The sequence below is a fragment of the Colletotrichum abscissum genome (assembly GCF_030869225.1).
Source record: "Colletotrichum abscissum strain IMI 504890 chromosome Unknown Scaffold_14.1, whole genome shotgun sequence".
NCBI lineage: Eukaryota > Fungi > Ascomycota > Sordariomycetes > Glomerellales > Glomerellaceae > Colletotrichum > Colletotrichum abscissum.
The window spans coordinates 406,301-420,190 of NW_026850032.1; the positions used below are offsets into that span (position 1 = coordinate 406,301).

General features: G+C 53.1%; 3 protein-coding genes across 3 annotated transcripts; 1 reads left to right on the plus strand and 2 right to left on the minus strand.

The window, feature by feature from the left end:
* Positions 1–3,349: 3,349 nt before the first annotated feature.
* CABS01_06720 (ZIP Zinc transporter) lies at positions 3,350–4,914 on the plus strand (the record flags this gene model as incomplete). Its single annotated transcript, XM_060540085.1, has 6 exons — positions 3,350–3,443; positions 3,504–3,530; positions 3,596–3,711; positions 3,759–4,648; positions 4,697–4,824; positions 4,880–4,914. 6 exons carry the CDS (start codon positions 3,350–3,352, stop codon positions 4,912–4,914), a joined length of 1,290 nt encoding a protein of 429 aa, XP_060403769.1.
* A 1,400-nt stretch (positions 4,915–6,314) lies between these two features.
* Positions 6,315–6,527, minus strand: CABS01_06721 (uncharacterized protein; the record flags this gene model as incomplete). The annotated part of the gene is made up of 1 exon (XM_060540086.1): positions 6,315–6,527. One exon carries the CDS (start codon positions 6,525–6,527, stop codon positions 6,315–6,317), a length of 213 nt encoding a protein of 70 aa, XP_060403770.1.
* Positions 6,528–9,979: 3,452 nt separating this feature from the next.
* On the minus strand, positions 9,980–12,664 carry CABS01_06722 (glycosyl hydrolase family 3; the record flags this gene model as incomplete). Its single annotated transcript, XM_060540087.1, has 7 exons — positions 9,980–10,357; positions 10,434–11,063; positions 11,125–11,466; positions 11,521–11,601; positions 11,651–11,951; positions 12,004–12,247; positions 12,313–12,664. The coding sequence occupies 7 exons, from the start codon at positions 12,662–12,664 to the stop codon at positions 9,980–9,982; spliced, it is 2,328 nt and encodes a 775-aa protein (XP_060403771.1).
* Positions 12,665–13,890: the final 1,226 nt, after the last annotated feature.

Here is a 13,890-nt window from a genome sequence, read left to right on the forward strand (position 1 = left end):
AAGTCGATTTTGAGACTGGTAGTCGTATATTAAAAGAGAGTAGATGGCATCCTGTACGGATACGTAGTAGTGTTCCTGATATCATGCCCGCCTCTCCGCAAAGTCCGGGGGGAGGGAGCCGGGCTGCAGAAGCGGCCCCTTATTTCGTTGATTATCATCATCAGTAAGCTCTTGCAAGCTTCCCGGCGGCCCTGCCCCCTTCAATGCGCACATGTTGAACGGGCTAGAACGTTGAGATTGAGAGGGGGAAACAAAAAGCACCCTGGACAATGACGGCAAGATTTGAGATGTGGTGCGTGTACAGGAGGCTTTCCCGCTCGTTTCTTGCCATTTCAACTCCACCATTCCGCCAGTAGAGTGGTGATGATGGCGCACGAGGTGTTGATGTTCAGGGAATCAGGGGGCAGCTATTTGTGTCTTCCTTGTCAGAGACAACTCGTGCCGGTTTGACTTACAAGTGCAAGCGAGGGAGGCATACGCAGTCGGCAGGCGGAGTCGAGAGAGTCAAAGGTCATTTGGAGCCTAGCTTGGAGTCTCAGAGGGAAGAATGACAGAGGTGACCCTGCGAGGATGTTCAGAAGCAATGATTATGTCGTTCAAAGTGATGCATAGCTGACCAACAGAAGCAGGTTGCGGGATGGGAGTATGTCAGGATGATCAAGGAAAGGTCCGAGTTACGACTTACAGGTACATTGGTACACGAGGTACACGACTACGACACTGGCACAGGGCACAGTGAATGCGGCGCCGATTGGCCAGGGGCCGTGTTTCACGCATGACGGCAGACCCAGGAGCCGCGTGGGTGCACCGCAACAGGAAGCGACGAGTCCTTCTGCCAAGAGTTTGGGGCTGTTACAGAGTTTTGGGCAAAGTAGCAGTGAGTAGTAGCTGTAGCGTAATCCAAAGCCAACTGTTGGCTCTCGCCCTCTCCTCTGACTGCCTCCCTTGGCCCTCCCACAGACGGTGAGACTTCGCGAGACTTTCGATACTTCGGCACCACTTCAGAAAGACTCGGGCAGAGTTTGGAAGGCGAGAGCTGAGCGCTCGGAACAACTTGCATGTTTGTTTCAATCCGGAGCAAGAATGAACGACTCCAAGACCCAACATCCCCGCTTTTCTTCGTCTCCAACTTCTCTCTTTCAACTTCACTTCCACACACACACACACACACACACACACACATACACCTCGGTGACCGGTGACCGGTGACCACTCACCCACTCTCTCACATCACCAACTCGTGCCGGCTCAACTATCGATTCACGCTCGGATACTATAGCTTTGCTTTCTTACCGTCGCCTTCAACAGCAACAACACGCGGGCCCTGTCTCCTGTCTCTCAACTGGCCTCATCTCTTGTCTCTTCTTGTTCATCTCAGACACCGACGGCTCCTCTTTTCCATCACGTCCCTTGGCTGCTTGGCTCCCCCAAGTTTTACCAGCCCTGCCTGGAAACTCATGGTGCAGATCTGTTGACGACTTCTCGGCGCCAGGATGTCATCCCATCCCATCTTGTGAGCCCATTCCAGAGAGTCATTCGTCACGCCCTCTCTCTCACACCTCTCAGTTCTCACTATGGAGTATACACATCAGCCTCCGACTAAGCCCCGACTGCGATTGTCGCGGTGGGCTGCGAGTTGTTAGGCAAAACTTGCCCTCAGATGTTTGTCCGATATAGGAAACTCTGCACGTGAGACACTCGAGGAGTAGACCCAGAAAAGCCCCGGCAAGAAGAAGCGGAGAAGAAGCAGAAGCCGACTAGAAGCAGAACCAAGCAAGGGCAGATGGAGCCTCCAGTCAGTCACTCACTCAACCAGTCACCCATCAACCCCGTGCTACCAAGCCTGCTAAACCACCAAAGACAGCTTGGCTAACCCTTCTCTGCAGAATCGCAGCCAAGCAACCGCAGCCAAGCCAAAATCAACGACAGAATGCCATCCACTGCCGTGGGAAAAGGGGACAAGTGTGTCAGTGCTCTTGGCTACTCTCTTGGCTTTCGACGGCTTGTGCCTGTCCCGCCAAGTTTCCCCTCTCTCCGCGCCTCCAGTCAAGCCTCCCCCGCGCTTCTTCTTCGCGGGCTTCCCGGGAAGCCTCCCTAGACACCAAGAGTCAAATCGAGTTAAGAATTTTCCGACTGGCAACCCTGGCGCCAGACCCCGGGAGGCTCCCGTTTCACACAACCCAAATTTTACAAATGCCGGCGCCCCATTTTGACGCGCACCCCACGTCCATATGGACCCCTTCGCGCGCTTGGCAATGACCCGATGGAAGATCGACTGTCGTCTCGTTTGGGATATTGCCCATCATCAACCATTATCAGTCCTATTTGCCAAGCGCGACGGATGTGAAGCTGTGCCGAGTCGAGACGAAAGGTTGGATCAGCCACCGCCGCTTACTTACACCTACAGAGACAGAGTAGCATCCACGCCATCCAACCCCATCATCAGGTCCCATACAACTTGTTTCTTATCCGTCAGGTCGAGCCGGGCTCTCAGACTTCCCGTCTCGACTCCCTCCGGCAAATCATGCTATAACAAACAACATCGGATCCGGTCAGCGGCCGGGATCATCGATGCTAGACACAAGTTGGGTCTCAGGCACGCCGCACCGCACCAAGTTGCTCGACTCGAATTAACCGCGGTCGACTTAGCCTACCTTTCCGCTCCCGCCGTCGTCCTCGCCCCCATACGGATGCACACGGTTGTTGCCCACGGTGAACCTTGTTCCCGTTCAGGTCCTCCCGCTTCCCGCTTCCCGCGAGGCGGACGCTAAGGCCACGTCCCCCCATCACGAACCCACCAAGGCTCAACCCTCAGCTGCCTCATCCTTGGCAACGTCTTCTATTTCTGAATCGGCTGGGTGGCACAGGGACCGCTGTCCCATGTCAACGTTTATTCTTTCCCTACCCGCTTCTACACGGGCTGCATTGCGCGGGCTGTCATAGGAAGCATATTAAAGCGAGTCGAGCCCAGACTTTGACCAAGATTTCCCTTTCGCCCATCATCAGAGCGTCTGTTGTCGTTCTATGCTTTTATCGCCCGTTTCTTCCTTCCGTTTTTTCCTTTCTCTTCGTTTCCACTCCTTTTTTATTTTCCTTGCTCTCAAACCTACGACAGCCGGGGCCAGATCAGCATTTTCGTCTGTTCTCTAACTGAAGCTGCGGGACAGCTTCTCATGTCCCCTTGTTCTCAGTTGCCTTCGCTTTACGAATGAGTCCTTGTCAGTAGGCGGCCCCGGATTATTTGGCTGCCTTTTTCCTTCTCAAACCCTCCTTATTTTTTTTATTTCAGGATTGCCAATCAAGCAGCAATCCTCTTTTGAGCGACAAATACCGGATTTTTGTAATCAAGATGGACGGAATGAAAGAGCCCAAGCCCCAGTGTGGCGCTAAGAAGGGTGGTCAATCGGCTGAGTATGATGTTGGCCTTCACGTTGCTGGTCTTTGTAAGTTGGCCCCAAAACACTTTCCACTGGTGTCTTATCAATTTGGCTAACTTGGCGCAGTTTTGGTCCTGGCCTTTTCCATCTTTGGTATGCGATATGAACAAACGAAACGAGTCCTTTCGCGGGTCAACGTACTAATAAGACCGTTCCAGGCGCTGGCTTCCCAGTTGTGGCCAAGAAGGTCAAGTGGATGAAGGTTCCTCCCAAGGTCTTCTTCGCATGCAAGCATTTCGGTACAGGCGTGCTCATCGCGACGGCGTTTGTGCATGTAGGTTGTTTTGGCTCATTTGGTTGCACAGAACTAACACGGCACAGCTGCTTCCCACCGCCTTCGGCAATCTCATGAACCCGTGCCTCCCGGATCTCTTCACCGACGACTACCCACCTCTTCCAGGTGCCATCATGATGGGATCCATGTTCATTCTGTTCAGTATCGAGATGTGGATCAATGCCAAGATTGGCGGCCATTCCCACGGAGGACCTACTGGTGATGTGATGCACGACCACGGTCACGGAGCCGTCCAGCCTGCCCGGCCTCCTCGTTATGGCCGCAACAGCTTCGATGCCGAGGCAGACAGCATTGACTTTGAGAAGCGAGTCGCACAGCGCGCGTACGACGACGAGAAGTCACGCTTCCCCGCGCCTTACTCGGAGACTGTGTATGGAGCGCCACCACCCGCCAACACCAACTTGTCCGACTCTGACATGCCGCCTTGGTTCGTCGTTTTCTACGAGCAGTATGTGCGCCAGCGTATGGAGATGATGAACATGATCCGAACCACCCAGGAGAAGCAGACGTCGTCGCAGGTTGCTGTTACGGAGGTCAAGCAGGAAGATCCGTTTTATGATGCCGAGGGTCAACAGGTTGACCCCGCTGTGTATCGCAAGATGTCTCTCAACATTACCATGCTTGAAGGTGGTATCCTGTTCCACTCAGTGTTTGTCGGCATGACCATCTCCATCACTATTGATGGTTTCATCATTCTGCTCGTCGCTATCCTGTTCCACCAAATGTTTGAGGGTCTTGGTCTTGGTTCCCGTATTGCCGCTGTGCCGTACCCCAAGGGCAGCATTCGTCCCTGGGTGTTAGTCGTCGCTTTTGGCACCACAGCCCCCATCGGACAGGCCATCGGACTTCTCACCCGCAGCAGTTACGATCCCGACAGTGCGTTCGGTCTCATCATCGTCGGTGTATTCAACGCCATGTGAGTTGTTTAGTCCGTTCGTAATAAACCTCGGCTAATGTGACTTAGATCCTCTGGCCTGCTGCTCTACGCTGCTCTCGTCGATCTTTTGGCCGAAGATTTCCTCTCAGAGGAGGCTAACCGCCTTCTTTCCAACAAGCAAAAGATTACTGCCTTTTGCTACGTTCTCGCCGGAGGTTAGTAATATCCATGAAACATTTTTGCATGTAAACACCACTGACATACTATCAGCTGCGGGCATGTCAATTGTCGGTATCTTCGCCTAAGTCCTTACCGATACCCCCAGGAAGCAAACTTCCTCCACACCCCTCGATCAGTCTCACGCGAGGGCACAAAACACCCAGTCCGGACCAGTCACGCAATCAGTTTACACGGCTCGCCGGAACACCGAGGCTCACTTCAGCCGATGAACTCCGAACTCGACAGGACTTTGATAGCAGAGATGAACGCTCGTTATCTTTCAAATGCTGCGCCGGATTTTGTCTCACGGGTCGTGAGGAGACGGACTGTTTCTCACTACCTATCAACAGCAACTCTCACAAAATCTACCACATTCGTTTTTTTCTTGCTATCGCTATTCCCAGCACCATTTGTAGCCAGGGATTTTGTACAATAGTAGTGATGTGGCGTGCGTTGTCAAGAACTTGTCTGACACGCAAGGCACAGCGAGTGCATACTGGCAACAGGCAATATTGTTTGGGAGATTTTTACTTTTTCTGGGAAACTCTACATTGAGCATTACAAAGGTGTTAAAACTAATGATAAATTATGGGCATACAACATATCACGAGTCTTATGAGAAAAGACGTGGAGGGCACTTGTACGATAGGGTTGCCCGAAAGGGTCGGGCATTACATTACTAGACTGCATCAAATATCACAACATCTTTATAACATTGTCAGTCCGAACGCTGTCCCCTGTGCCTATCTAATTCGAGCGTTTCCTCCAGCCATGGATTTCTAAGCGGTCACACCATGGCTTACGGACCCATCAAAGCCCGTCTCCGATCATACCACGAGAGACGATCTACGGCCCGTGTAGATATTGGGCCTTTGCAGGCTTGGAGATGACAGATGAAGACGGAAGAGACAGACGAAAGGGATTAAGTAGCCGAACAAGAGCTCGATTAGACTTTCTTACCCAGACTTATTGGCGTCTGAAATAAAGTAGTACTGGTAACAGCGCGCATCGATAAGGAGGAGGAGGAGGAGGGATCGAGAGATAGAGAGCGAGAGAGAAACGGGAAAGAAAAGACAAGATGCCAAGCAGCTTCACAATAGAAGCAGATAGCGGAAACGAGAAAAAAAAAAGACTGGGCAAGATCAAGAGAAGTACCAAGAGACCAAGAGACGAAAGGCGACGTTGAGAAAGGGTTGCCGAAGTTTAGCGTGTGCCAGGTGTGACCCGTGATGCAACCATGTTTGCATGGGCGGTGTGGGATGTCAGGCTGCTAGACACGGCTGACCTTGGAAACGAAACCAGCCTTGCCTTTTTTTTTCGTGGTCATTTTTCCTTTTCTTGCTTTACGTGTAGGTACGTTGTTTTACGCTTCTCTGTCTCTCTTCTTCTTTTTGTTTCTCTGTGTCTCTAGACCGTGGACGTGACCTGCCGCCGCCTGTCCCTGCATATCAAAGATGTCAGAGAGAGGGGGGAGGGACCTGGGGTGTTATGTTTTAACCATGTTCTGTATAAGGTTATTACACGGGCCGGAGGATTGCTGCATTGTTGAAAGGCAAGGCAAGGGCTGGGGGAGGAAAGGGAAGAGGGAAAGCGGAAAGGCGTGTTTGTGTGCGGTGGTGCATTCCTGTGAGGGTGAGGGTTTGGTGATGCGTGCATGCGTGCAGGGCCGGGCTTCCCGCGCGACTACTGCAAGGGGCATGCTTCACACTCCATGGGATCGTGGATGATGATTCTTCTTCTGCTGTTGGGTGTTGGTTGCTGCTGTTGTGGATGATGTTGCAAGGCAAGGCAAGGCAAGGCAGGCAGGCACCCTAGAGTTGGACATGGGAGGGTTGTCGAGGATGGCCGAGGTAGCGGGGGTTCAGAGGGGGGATGGTGTCACTGGTGAAGCTATTAATATGAACCCCAGACAGACATCTGAGGCGGCGGAGGGGGAGGCTCAAAACTCCAGACGAAAAGAAGGAGGTGTAGTGTAGGGCCAGGGGGGGGGAGGGGGCACGGAGAGTTGGGTTACATGCGGACGGATGAATGGGGGAAAGGGGGGGAACGTTGATTGGGTTTGAGGTTTGGCTGCGCTGCGCTGCTGCAGACCGCACTGCGGAAGTATGCGGCGCACAAGGAAAGCGGCGAGCGCTTATCAGGCAAGGTAAAGTCACGATGACGATGGACGGGTGGTGGTTGTGGTTCCAGAAGTTTTGAGTCGTTGTTTCTTGTTGTCTCTTCTCATGCACGCTTTGCTTCTTGCCTTGAGGTGCGCATACCGCATCTCTGCAGATCTTGCCTTACGCTGTAGCTTGCCTTAGGTGCATACCTGCATTACCTGCAGAGGCACAGACTACTGCAGGCACTCGCCGGCGGCCGAATGCACCGCGGCTTGAACCTTTTTGATCCTTTATGAAGAACGAAAAAACGAAAACGTTCCGAGAGGCGTTATGCAAAGAAGGTATGTGTGCAGTAGTCTCGTGATGAGAAGTCTAGGAAGGTTTTCCGACGATCTGGGGATACCTAACTTTACAGAGGGCTATGTAAGAAAGGATAAAAAGAGGAGGGGAAAACGTGAGATTGGCTTTGCTTGGCAGGCGTCACTTTTTTTTTTCCTGCTAAGAAAAAGGGATCTAATCTTATACGAGCGCCCGATTCTGAGGTTAACCTCATGGAAGATGAAAAGCTTGTGAGATGCTTTTTGGGTGCTTGTTTGGAAGGATGAAGCGGGAATCCGGAGTTTGCCAAGGATTCAACTGTCTCTAAGCATGGCCACAATACGCATCGTGCAGAACTCTCTCCCCACACACATGAAAGTATGTGACTGGTACGTCAAATGGGGCGAGCGAAACGTTTCTGTCTATGAGAAGAAATGGAGAATAAGTAAAGAAGTGAGGGAAAAAACGACGGAAATAATGGGAAAATCCCAATGACTGACCAAGACCGTGCATCTATCCTACATCCGTTATTCGGTTTCCTTCGGGCGGTTTGAGGGCTGTCTGCGGTATGACTATGACCTCCTACCTAGGACACCCCCCGCCCCCGCTTCCCTTTGTGCCAGGATCGAGGTTCGAAGGTTTCGAGTCGAGCGCGCCAGAGAATGAGAAAACAAAAGATGGGCAACTCGTCACGAGGCAAAAGGTAGGCAGGCAGGCTGAAGGGTGTGTGTATCAGAAAACGATGGTGAGATGGGTGGATGGATGGTGGGCACTTGCTTTTACAAATACGAAAAAGTCTTGGCACGTGTATGATAATCGCCCGATGAGCACGGAAACCGTTCGTAACGACATATCACCTGTACAAAATATAAGACAAATATTCCAAAGAAGCAAAAGTTGACGACAAATACAATTCGAGCAAAAAGGGGGTTGCATTTCATGTAGTACCAAAAGACAAAATGTCATGCGGCTTACGACGACCAAGTCGTGCCGGATGCAACGGTATAGTACCTCAGTCACTGTGGTATATGGCTGGCCCTCCGAAAGGAAGATTTTCATCCGGTGTTCGAGCCAGAGATCCGGCCAACCATCCCCCGTCCAGGCAGAAGACTCGGGCTGGTGACACAGAGATCGGAGGCTACAGAGGGTTGGTGCGTGGCAGTGATGGTGTGGTGTGATGATGTGCTGATTTGACGGGCATCTGACAAGATGGAAGACCCGCTACCTCTTGTTCTGCACCGACCATCGGCTACTTACCAGAGGGAAGGGGGGAGGGGTGTGTGTGAGAAACGAAACAGAAACTCGAACCGGGAGGTCGAGAGGCCGCATGGACGTTGTTAAGCAAGTAGAGGACAGAAAGGTTTGCCTGTGGGAGGAATGTTGCATTCCGTCATTTTTCCTTCGAGGTGTGCGTGCGAGAGTGTGCGAGTGTGAAGTGTGTGTGTGTGTGTGTGTGTGTGTGTGTGTGTGTGTGTGGCAATTTCAGGCAAGACTTGCCTGAAGGGGGCCTTTCGGTATTTCCTTCTTCGTCTTCTTCTTTTCTTAGCAAAGACACAAGACAGAAGAGAAATCTTCAGATGAAGAGGCGGGGCTGGAGTTTTTTTTGCGATGAGATTTCCGGATCTGGTAGACAGGCAACCAGTCGGCAAACATGCCTTTTTTCTATTTCTAAAATAGCTTTTTATGTTGTGCTGCCCCATGGGAAAAGATTGCCAAAGGTCTTGTAAAGTGTAATTTGAGAGACACGGAAGTGTTCAAGATCACACGTCGGCAGGTGCGGAAGTTCGTGGCGTGCCTCATTTGGGTGAGGTACTATCATCACACTCGTCGAGATAGCAGAGCAGATGAGTCGAGACGAGATCCGCTCCCGAAGCTAGAGATGAGAACGAGGGCTTCTGAGAGAGTAGAGCTGCTGATACAGGCTCAGAGTCAAACCGTTCGGTGACGTGTCTGCCACGGCTCTTCTTAATCTGGGAAAACGAGTAGTTGATATGATCTGGCTCAGTAGCTCCAAAGAGGTTGGCTTGTGCTCTAGGAACTTTCTGCTCCGTCTTGCCAGAGTTCCTCCTTTGCAGTTCAATGTCTATGCTGGACAGAAGCAGACCTAATCTGCAAAGTTCGATTGGCGTTGCGTAGAGTGAGTTCGCAGATGGAAGGTTTGAACGACTTTTGAATGGATGTGATGATGTGGCAGAGAGGAGGGCAATACACTTCAAGACCATGATCATTGAGTTTTCAGACATCAACTTTGACATCAACTTTGAAGAAGACAAATCTTTTGCGCTCGTTCAACAGCCTTAGCCTATTGTGCTATTGCCTTTGAATATGACACAGAACTAACCCAGGTGAGATGAGGCTGCTCTACCGTTATTTTACTTCTAAACGCTTCGGGGAGGATCGCCGAGACTAGAAAGCAGAGAGTTGGGCAGACCGTTCCTAGGATTAAGCAGTAATACCAGTAACGCTCTTCTTGGAATTAACTCTACTCGTCACATAGTTTGGCGCCTTGTTAAGTGTCTTCTGAGCGAGTACTCTAGTTCACTATTGTTCGGCGACGTGGGAGGCTAGTCGGTCGTCAAACTTGTCGTTGAGTAACCCCATATGTCATCTTTTCATATCAACCATTACACAATATGTACATAGAAAGCGGCCAAAGGTGGCCTAGGCCATCGACTGCCGTCGAAAAAACTTGACCGTAAAATGCCCTCGGGAACTGCAAAAGACAAGCCCCTTAGACAACCGTCACAGTCGCATTCCCGCGGAAATCATCGCTCGAAGACCCGACAAAGACGGTGAAATCGCCCGGCTCAACGACGTACTGCAGCTTCTTATCCCACAAACCCCACGAGGAGACGGACAGGTCAATCGAGACATCAGCGGTCTCGCCGGCCTTGATGAAGACCTTGGAGAAGCCGCGCAGCTCCTTGTTGGGCACGACGATGGAGGAGATCATGTCCTTGACGTAGACCTGGACGACCTCTGCGCCGTCGCGGGTCGAGTTGTTGGTCACCTGCACGCTAAGGGTGACGGTGTCGGTGGGGGAGACGGTGGAGGCGGAGACGGAGATGTCGTGGTAGTCGAAGGTGCTGTAGGAGAGACCGTAGCCGAACTGTGGTTGGATTTGGGTTAGAAAGACTGTCAAGAAGGAGAGGGGAAAAAAAAGGAGCTGTTAGATGTGTTCTTACTTCGTACAAGGGCAGAGGAGTCGACAAGACGTAGTTGCTGCCAAAGACCAAGGTCCCGTTGGCGTACTCCTTACCCGGGTTGGGCCAGGACCGGGCGGAGTTGAGATAATCGTAGTACACAGGCGTGGTACCGACATCATGCGGGAACGCGACGGAAAGCTTGCCAGAAGGGTTCACGTTTCCGTACAGGATATCCGCCAGCGCGTGACCGCCCTCCTCTCCCTGGTAGAACATCTGCACCAGCGCGCCAGCCTCGTCCGAGATCCAGGGCTCGGTAATAGGCTTTCCGGAGCTGAAGACGACGACAGTGGGCTTGCCCGTGTCGATGACGGCCTTGACGAGGCGACCCATGGCGCCGACGAGCTTGAAGTCGTGGACGTCAATGTGCTCGCCCGTGGTGGCGTTGAGGCCGGCCCAGAGCTCGTCCTGGTCGCGGGACCAGGTGCCCACGACGACGACGGCGACGTCGGCGGCCGAGGCAGCGGCGACGGCCTCGGGGAAGCCGGACTCGTCGTTGGACCAGCGCTCGGCGCCCTTTGCGTAGGTTACTGTTCCGGAGCTGGCGGCCTTGATGCCGTCGAGGGGGGTGACGCCGCGTTCCATTGCGGTGTGGATGACGTAGTCGCCGTACTGTGTGATATATTGTTAGCATGGGAAAGGCCTTATCTTATAAAGCTGCACAAAAGCTTACGTTGACCAATCCGTGGGCCATGGGGCCGATGACGGCGACGTGAGCGTCCTTCTTCAGGGGCAGGGTCTCGTTGTGGTTCTCAAGCAGGATAATGCTCTCGGCGTCGAGGTCGCGGGCGATCTTGCGGTGCTCCTCTGTGTTGAGGTAGTTGAAGACCTCGTCGTCGGGGACACCGGTGTACGGGTGTTCAAAGATGCCCGACTTGAACTTTGCGCGGAGAACGCGGGAGACGGCCGTGTCGACGACGTCCTCGGGCAGAGTGCCGTTGGCGATGAGCTCGGGGATGTACTGGAAGCTGTAGCGTCCGCCACCCATCTCGACATCGTTACCGGCAGGGAGAGACTGAAAGACTGGTGAGCAGGGTGTTGTACTAGGGAGCAAAAGAGAGGTACGTACGTTGAGGGTGATGCAAGCATCATCGGTCTCTCCGCAGACAAAGAAGGCGTTGGAAAGACGAGCGGTACCGCCAGCATCGGACTGAAAGTGTTAGTAACATTCAGTGTCCGGTGTAAAGTCAACAACTTACGATAACATAGTACTCGTAACCCCACTCCTCGCGCAAGATCTCAGTCAGCAGGTGGTGGTCTGCGACCGTGGGGACACCGTCATAGGCGTTGTACGAAGACATGATGCTCCAGGCGTCGGCATCAAAGATGGCGCGCTTGAAGGCGGGGAGGTAGGTGGTGCGAAGCTCTCTGGGACCGCCGTGGACGGGAGCCGTGTTGACACCCTGCTCGGGGGAAGCAAAGGCGGCAAAGTGCTTGACCATGGCGCAGACGCCGTTCTCCTGGAGACCCTTGGTGTAGTGGTAGCCGTACTCGCCGACCCTGGTCTGAGTTAGCTTACGATTTGGTGATGTCTTTTAGGAGTACATCATACAAGAAAGGATCCTCGCCGTAGGTCTCCTCGACACGGCCGAATCTCAGTTCGCGAGCCAAGTCAACTACGGGGGCGAAGATCTGGTTGACGCCGAGAGCCTTGGACTCGACAGCGATGACCTTGGCCATCTTCTCCACCAGCTCCGGGTTCCAAGAGCAACCGTGGGCAATGGGCGAGTTGAAGATGGTGGCGTTGAGGGCAAGGAAGCCGTGGATACCCTCGCTCTGGATGAAAGCCGGAATGCCTAGAGAGTCGGTCTCAGCATCACAGTTCTACTTGGACCCAACTGAATCAAGCAAGAGATCTCACCCAGAGTGGTGTTGTTCACCAGGTAGTCCTGAGCGACCTTTGCTCCGTAGGAAATGGTGGACACATTGGAGTAGAGACCGGTCCAGATGGAGTTGGCTCTGTTCTCGGCGGCCCAGGTCAGACCGCTTTGGTTGAAGCGGCCATCGGTCAGGTTGAGGTAGTCACGAATGTCGGCTTGGAGCAGTTGAGCCGTCTTCTCCTGGATGGTCATGCGCTTCAACAGGTCAGAGACTCTGTCGTCAATGGGGGCATTCGGGTTCTTGTAAAGGGGCGAAGTGCCATTGGGGAATGTGCCGTTCTGGGCGGAGACGGCCGCGACCAGCAGCGAGGCGAAAGTCAGAGAGAACTTCATGATGTTCCGCGATCCGGGGTTCCGAGTCAATGGAACACTGGCTGGGGTGACGTTCGGCTAGAGATCCAGAGCTCAACGGAAGAAAGGGACACGATCCTGGAGACGAAGGCGAGCTGGTAGAGGGTATTAATACAGCTTCTCACAGCTCGCCCCTGGGCCCTCTCTCTACAGGCAGACTGCAGCTCGTTTGGAGCCGACATTGAGTAACCTGATTAGTGACATGATGCCCACGGCCAAGGAGCCGAAGTGAAATAGACGTAATTGCAATGGGGCAAAGGGCCGGTGAGGGGAGAGCAGCCTTCTCCGCATCGATCATATTTTATCCGTATTGCACAAAGAAAGGAAAGAAAGGAAAGAAAAAAGGGTGTACCGAGTACCCCTAGTCCGTCCCCGAAAGGCAAAAGTGAGGAGCGATGTAATGCTAATTTGCGCTCCCGCAGCGGTCTTGTCCGACATTCATTGGGCAGAAGTTTAGAAGAATGGAAGAACCCTGGGCAGTTGCTGCACATGGCCTCGCAGGAGTGGCGGTGTTGGGACCAAGAGGAAGCGGACTGACGACAGAACAGAGCTATGAGCTGTCGAATAGCTAATTGGGATTGGCAGTGTCCTGGTTTGTATGTATGAAGCTGGCCGTGATGGCATGAGGGGAAGCCAGGAAGCCGTTGGAGATGGAAAAGTTGGAGAAATCCTGTGTGTCTTTCTCACACAACAGGACTGGACTCAATGGAAGACGGGAGGTTGCTTCTGCCGAACCGACCGGGGGTTCCACTTGTTTGTGGAGGAGAAGGAGGCATGTGGGGAAGGAGACAAGCGACAGGTACGTTCCTTACTCCTAAAGTACCTTACTACTAAGGTACCTTACTCCGCAAGGCAACGGCCAGCCGGGTGCTTGGCGAGTGGATCCCAAACCGGCCGGTTTCCACCAATGAAGTCCATCACGGCCCCAGCTGATCCGGACCCCGAGAACCGCCCAAATCCGACCAGTCCGGTTGAAGAACGGCAACAGCACTAACACATACGGCCCCGGGGGGAAGCGGGAGGAAACCCCAAGTAAACCCCACACTAACTGCCCAGCGTGGAATGGCACAAGTCACCTTGCCTTATCCATTCATCAGATCACTCACCCCCAGATCTCCGCAAAGTCACGAGTCTATGCCACATTCTGCGGCAATACTCGTTCTTCCCCTTCTCCCACAGGCTACATACTGCCCTCACCATCCCGCTCT